The sequence below is a fragment of the Passer domesticus genome, unplaced genomic scaffold (genome assembly GCF_036417665.1).
Source record: "Passer domesticus isolate bPasDom1 unplaced genomic scaffold, bPasDom1.hap1 HAP1_SCAFFOLD_317, whole genome shotgun sequence".
Lineage (NCBI taxonomy): Eukaryota > Metazoa > Chordata > Aves > Passeriformes > Passeridae > Passer > Passer domesticus.
The window spans coordinates 27,273-34,423 of NW_026990096.1; the positions used below are offsets into that span (position 1 = coordinate 27,273).

A 7,151-nucleotide genomic window follows, 5' to 3' on the forward strand; every position below is an offset into this window, starting at 1 on the left:
AAGGAAGATGAACATCAACTCTATCAAGGACTGATAGTTTCAACAAAGGGAAGCTGGACATCACTGTTATGAGATTTACAGTCCTTGCAATTAAAAGGTGGACCCACATCTGGAATCTGGACCTCACCAGCTGGGAGACTTCTTTCTTCTTTCGGAAGCTGGACCCCACCATATGGGGATACTCTTTTCTGGGATACATCCTGAGAAAAACTAAATCACAATAGTGTATAGAATTGTGACATAAAAATTGGGAACAGAAACTGCTGAGAAAGCTTATGAGTACCCCTATAAATATCTGTAAGCCCCAACTATCGGCGTGCAGTTGGAGGGAAAATTTCCCCCACTGTACCCAGCGCTGTATTGCTCATACTTTACCATATTAATTAATAAATTGATTGCTGCTTGAATATTGGCCTCGTCAATCTTCTCATTTATAACATTTCACATCCTTTTCTCTTGGATGCAGTTGGCAAACTTTCTCATGCTGGCTGCCCAAGGGCAGTGTGCTTCTGCTATCAGGCACGTACACAGAGTGTTTGCAAGCATGCTTCTAAATCCACAGAATGTCCATTGTTTTGCCTGCAGGGCTGTGCACATAGGCCACAGTGTCTGCCCAAAATGCTCTCTAACAGGGAAGTCTTTTCCTGAACTAGTAGGGGGAGGGGCTGCTTGAACTTGCTTTCTAGACGGACCCTTTTGGAGGTTTCCTCCCAAAATTTGCCCTAAACCAGCAAAATCCGTTAAAATGAAAACTTCACCAGTAGCACAATTCCACAGCCCACCAGCAAAAACAAAGGATGTGTAAAGTTCTCCAAACATTTGTCCTGCTTTGCTGCAAAAGTCGTGCTGCACACACAGTGCAGTGTGGAAAGCCAAGAGAAGCTGCAGCTGGTGGCAAATCCTGGGACACAAGCTTGACCTTGTTCTCCATGAAAGGTTCTTGAGAAGAGCAGACAGGAGAAGATTCCTGGGAAACTGAAACAGCTTTCCAGAAGTGAAATGAAAGTGAGAGAAACATTCCAAGAAGTTTTCCTCCATTTATTTCTAGTCTGCCCTTTCCCATGTTGCACTACTTCTCTATCCCATTCATTCCAAATGCACCTCACCTCTAAGATCGGTGACTTATCATGTTTTAGACACTCTAAAATACCATGAGACACACAACAGTTTTCCTTCCCCTGTTTTTACTGGAAAGCAGCACTGCAGATGCAAGTGCAGTGCTTGGGTCAGGCAGGAATCCTACACAAAGGGAATGTGCCCCGACAGTGCTTGACCCGCAGCAAGGACAATGCACAGCAGCGATTGAGGGGATTTCTCTGCCAGCGTGCAGGAGTCAGGGCTCTGCACCTGGGCTCGACACTGCCAAGTTCCCGTGTTTGGACAGACTAAGGGGCTGTCCCGGGGCGCGCGGGGCTCGCCCGTGGGGCTCGTGGGGCTCGAGCGGGGAACGGACACGCGGACAAACGGCCCGGGGCTTCAGTTGCAGCGACGGCAGCAGCAGCGGCGGCAGCAAAAGCAGCGCAAGCAGAGAATCTAAAACACTCTTTTTCCTTCTCTTTTTCTCTCTCTTTCTCGCCCTTTCCCGCTGACGAGCACCCTTCCCTCCGCGTCGATTTCCCGGCGTCCCTCTCCTCTCCTCTCCCCGCCTCCCTCTCCCCGTGCCGGGCCGGGCCATGCCCCCGGCCCGCCCCCGGCCCCGGGCGGGGCTGCCCCGTGCCCGCCCCTGGCCGTCCCGCCGCCGCCTGGCCTCAGCCCGGCTCTGGCCGTGCTGGCGCTGGCGCTGCTGGGCGGGCGTCAATGCCTGGGGCTGGGGCGGCATCGCCGGCTTTTGGCTCCGCCTGGCCCGAGCCCGGTCCCGGCCCCGACGCAGGGTCCAGTCCCGGCCCCGGCCCCGGCCGCGGCCCCGGTCCCGGCTCCTCCCGGGGCCCACGGAGGACACAGGCGGCGCAGCCGCTCCCGCCGCCTCCGCTGAGGCTTGCCCGGCCCGAGCTCCGCCGCTCGGCAGCGCAGCCGCCGGGGCGGGTGGGGATGCCCGGGCCGGGGCGGGTGAGGGGCGCTCGGGGGCCGTTGCTGGCCCCGGGCCGAGCGCTGACAGCCGCGTCCCGCCCGCAGGGAAGGCGCAGGAGGCCTTGCAGGAGCGGTACCGCCTGGGTTCCCTGCTGGGGCGCGGCGGATTCGGCAGCGTCTGCTCGGCGACGCGGCTCTCGGACGGCGCCCCGGTGAGCGGCGGGGCCGGCGGCGGGCGGAGAGGGAAGAGGGAGACAAGGACGAGAATGTCGGAGCGCAGTGGGAAGGGCGTTGAGCTCAGCCCGCTGCTCCCCTTGCTCGCAGGTGGCCATCAAACGCGTGCCGCGGGATCGCATCCGGCACTGGAGCGAGCTGGTGAGTGAGCGGGGCCAGCGGCGGAAGCCGGGCCGTGCCGGGCGGCGAGGAGCCGGGGCCCGGCATGGTGGAAGCTGCCGGGAGCCCTGTGGGGAGAGCGGGCGTGGGCTGAGCAGGGCATGCAGAGCATCCCGGGCTGGCTGAGGGGTCCCAGAGCCCTGGCACAGCCTCAGCTCCACTGACGGCATCGCGCTCCTCCCGCAGCCTGACGGCACCAGCGCGCCCCTGGAGATCGTGCTGCTGGCCAAGGTGTCCTGTGGGTGTGCTGGTGTCATTCAGCTGCTGGAGTGGCTTGAGCTCCCCGACAGCTTCTTGCTGGTGATGGAGCGTCCAGAGCGGTGCCAGGAGCTCTCGGGTTTCCTGGTGGAGCGGAGGTTCCTGCCGGAGGAGGAGGCGCGGGGGCTGTTCCGCCAGGTGCTGGAGGCCGTGCGGCACTGCACCAGCTGCGGGGTCCTGCACAGGGACATCAAGCCCGAGAACATCCTGCTCGACCTGGCCAGTGGGCAGCTGAAACTGATTGACTTTGGCTGTGGCGCCTTCCTCCAAGACACAGCCTACACCCAGTTTGCAGGTAAGCCCTTGCAGGGGATGCTCCTGGGCATCTCATGGCCCAGCCTGGGTGTAGCACCGGGGCTTCCCCCTACTGCAGCTGGGATGGGATTAATGCTGGAGCCAAGTTGATTTGGTTGGGGTGTGAGGGGGGCCAGCTCCCAGCCCTGCTGACAGCCTTCAGTACCCACTGTGCCCTGGGCTGGGGCTGGAGCTGGTGCAGCCAGCCCGACAAAAACCCCCATGGGGGTAATGGAGAGGGGGGTCTGAACCCATGCCCTGGATGGTTTGGTGTGCAGGGGAGGAGGGGCTTGAACTGCTCCACTCACCTTGTTTGCCTTGGCTTATTAACATTTTTTGGGGGCCCATGCAGGCAGAGAGGAGAGTGGGTTTTCTCCACCAGTGGGTGGGTTTTTCCTTTGTGTGTCATGGTTGGGCTTGCCCAGGGTTTCTGCTGCCCTCTTCCAGCACCAGTGGCTTCTTTTCCAGCCCCGAGTTTGTACACAAGTCCCAGGTGATGGTGAGAAGGCAGCGGTCACCCTGTGTGCTGCTGGAGCAGCCCCCACATGCCCGGGGATGCTGGGGCCAGGCTCTGGGAGCAGCAGCATCCCCCTGAAGAGCTCTGTCTGTGTTCCACAGGAACCCTGGCCTACAGCCCTCCAGAGTGGACCCAGCACCAAAGCTACCATGGCGAGGCAGCGACGATCTGGTCCCTGGGCCTCCTGCTGTACCAGCTGGTCGTGGGGAATCACCCGTTCAGGAGGGGCCAGGAGATCATCTGGGGGCGCATCTTGTTCCCAGCACGGCTCTCTCAAGGTGGATCCTCATCTCTGGGCACAGGGGGAATACCAATGCTGGGAGACAGCAGCGGGCTGATGGGCATCCTGCTCTGGCAGCTGCTGAGGAGGTGGCACATGTCCTGCTCTCCTCCAAACAGAGAATCCGTGGGGAAGTTTAGGCCCAGCTCTGGGCACACCCAGTATGGCCTGGGCACAGGAACAGGGGGGCAACTTCTCCAACTGACTGGTGATTTCTGGTTTGTCTCCCCAGAGTGCCAAGATGTCATTAAGCGGTGTTTGTCCATGCAGCCCTCGGACAGGCCATCATTAGAAGAGCTTTTCTGCCATCCTTGGGTGCAGGGTGCTCCTCGGCCCTAGAAGATGGGAGAGATCCATGTGCACAGTTGGATCCAGGGGCCTGGCAGGTACCAGCTCTACACATCTCTTGGCACTCAGTGGCAAAGCAAACCAGACTGGTTTTGTCCTGCCTGTAGCTCTGAGCAGGGGTCAGCAGAAGGGAACAAGCAGCTCTTGGGCGGGAGCTGAGCTGGAGATCTGGTGTGGCAAGCACTGGTGGCCACCATCACCCCGGTTTGTTTGTCTGGTTCATGGATGGCTGGGGCCCTGGGCAGAGCCCTGACAGCCTGGTCTGTTCCCAGGGAAGGAGAAGGAGCTCCTGGAGAAGCTGTACCAGGTGGGGCTGCTGCTGGAGACAGCAAGGACAACCTCAAGGACGACAGTCTCTTCTTTGGCCTGGCCAGCTGAAGAAGATGGACTTGGATTCTGGCACCTTCTCTAAAGACACACTCCACACCCAATTTGCAGGTGAGTTCCACAGCCAGGGGGATGCTCCCAGATCTGGGCATGGCACGGCCTGGCTGGGCACCAAAGGTTCCCCCTTTGCTGGGGGGGATGCAACGAATTCTTCATTCAGCTCCCCAGCTGCTTTTTGGCTCTGGGCAGCTGCTGAGGGCTAGATGTGCCGTGGCTGGCTGCAGGCTGGGTACATGTCCTGCCCTGCTCCCAAAGACAGCATTGATGGGCAGCTCTGGGCACAGCCAGCACGGCCTGAGCACCACGGGCAGCTGGGACAAGGGGACAGGAACCTTCAGCTGACAGGCAGTTTCTGGTTTCTCTCCTTGCAGCCGGGCTCTGCGGGGGCTGAGGCTGCTCTGGGCTCTGCCAGGGCTCTGCTGGGCTCAGCCCTGGGCACAGCTGGGCTGGCTCTGCCCTCACATTGCTCTGACAGCTTTGCATCAGACAAGCCCGTTCCGAGCACAGCGCCTGAGCTTTCTGCTTTGGCAGGTGAGTGAGACTCTCCTGCAGGCCCAGAGATTGCAGCTGGGAACACACATCCAATTGGCAAGAACGCAAACTCTCCACAGTCCCAGCTGAACGCCTGGATCTCCAAAGGATGTTTCATCTGTCACACTCTTCATTCCTTTTTGGCTTTTTCTTCCTCTAGAGGTGCCACAAGTGGGCCAAAGCTGGCGAGTGGGCCGTGTCCCTGAGGCAGTGCAGTCTGGAGCTGATGGATGGAGAATTGCCTTTCTGCACTCCCAAACCAGAGGAAAAATCTGTAAGTGGGACTTTGTGTCTTTAAGAAACCCCTGACAGTTTCAAAGGGAATGTGCAGCTCATTCACAGGGTGGGAAGGAAGGGCATCTTCTGAAGGGTTTGGGGTTTGACAGAGGTTATATTCCCAGTGCTGCTTGGAGCTGGAAGGGCACAAAGCAATTTCCCATTGCTTCAACCACAATTTAAAATAACAATGTTGGAAACAAAGCCCAAAAACTTTTTAAAAAGGCTGCTGAGGTCAGTAAGATGGATCCATGCCATCAGCACATTCACAAAGTAATGTATGAAAAAAATAACTGAGTTTTCTTCTTCAAAAGATCATTTGCCTCTTAATACAAAGTCACAAAAGATTTTTCACTGCACACTTGGGTTTTGTTTTTATCTTTATCGTTTTACCAATTTTTTTTTTCCTTATAACAGAAAACATGCTGTAAAAAAAGAGTGTCCTTTGCTCCTGGTTCCCATGTGGAGCAGCTCCCTTCCTGCTGGCTGAGCTGCTCAGGCAGAGCCCGGCAGCTCCTGGCCATGCAGGGCTGAGGCTTTTCCCCACTGCTGGGCACAGACTGATGGAGCAGCACTGCTGAACACGGGCACACCCAGAGGGACCAAGAGCAGCTGCCTTTGCCCACCTGAGGCTCCAAGGCCCAAACTCTGAGCAGCCAGGGCTGGAAGAGACTCGCAGGCTCCCTGGTGGCTGTGCTGCCCCACTTGTGCCCGGCCCAGCTCTGCATGAGGCAGAGGGAGAACAAGGGGCAGCTCCCTCTCAGCCCAGCCCAGGGACCCCTGCAGCCCCAGGGCTTGGGGCACTGTCAGCACCTGCTGCTCCAGCCACCACTCCTGCTGACCCTGACAGCAACACCCAAACTGGGGCTGATCCCGAGGGAGCAGCAGCAGGGCCTGGATCTGATCGCTGACTCTGGGCCAGGGCTGGACAAATGACCCCACAGCAGCAGCAGCACATGGAGCTGACATTCAGCACAGCCCCTGCCACTCTTCCCTCCTGTGTGCAGCAGTGTCACAGCAGCCTGAGGCACCTGGGAGCCCCCAGTGCCAGCAGGGACTTGAGATGGCAGCCCTGGGCTCCTGGAGGTTGTGCAAGGAATGCAGCTGGGGACTCCCTGTCCATGGGGAGCTTCCAGATGGAAAAGGCTGCTGTGTCCAGGCAGCTCCAAGGGCAGAGAAAGGAGCGTCTCGACCACTGGATCTGTGCCAGTCCTACAGTCCTGGGCAGCAGCCACTGAGCCCTGGGGGAGCAGAGGGCACAGCAAGAGGGACAAAGCCAGGCGAGGTCAGAGACTGGAGAGAGCCAGACCTGAGGCAGGAACAGCTGCTCCATTGCACTCTTGGAGAAAACTCTTGGCTGGTTTAAAGCACTGAAAAGCATGAAGTGCAGAGAGGAGGCCACAGCAAACAATGCTCCTGTTTCCACACCCTCTCCTCTCTGTGTCCCAGAAGAAACTGGACTGTATTCATCTCTCCGAGTCGTCTCATTCAACATGAGCAGCTTAGCACCAGGAGCTGAAGGAACTGCCACCACAGGCCACAGGAGCTGAGCAAGAGGGAACTTTTGGAGCAAAGTAATGCTGCTCAAATAGACCTAGCTGAATGCAGCAGATATAGTAATGGAATCACAGCATCCTTTCTGTTGGAAAAGACCTCTAAGCTCATCCAGTCCAGCCGTTCACTCAGCAGTGCCAAGCCCAGCACTAAACCACGTCCCTGAAGTGCCAAGGCCTGAACAGCAGGCCCTGAGCCAAAGGTGACTTCTGGATGAACCTTCCAACCAAAGGTTATCTTTCTATCTGCTCACTGATGAAATATGCATGGCCATTAGCACTGTGATAGATGTAGCCACTCCTTAGT

At 57.9% G+C, this 7,151-nt stretch overlaps 1 protein-coding gene across 1 annotated transcript; it reads left to right on the top strand.

The window, feature by feature from the left end:
- Positions 1–1,797: 1,797 nt before the first annotated feature.
- On the top strand, positions 1,798–6,051 carry LOC135292373 (serine/threonine-protein kinase pim-1-like). Its single transcript, XM_064406579.1, has 9 exons — positions 1,798–2,046; positions 2,148–2,219; positions 2,332–2,382; positions 2,587–2,953; positions 3,571–3,747; positions 3,982–4,135; positions 4,370–4,535; positions 5,176–5,289; positions 5,709–6,051. Exons 1-6 carry the CDS (start codon positions 1,798–1,800, stop codon positions 4,086–4,088), a joined length of 1,023 nt encoding a protein of 340 aa, XP_064262649.1. The 3' UTR covers positions 4,089–4,135; positions 4,370–4,535; positions 5,176–5,289; positions 5,709–6,051.
- The last annotated feature ends 1,100 nt before the right edge of the window (positions 6,052–7,151 follow it).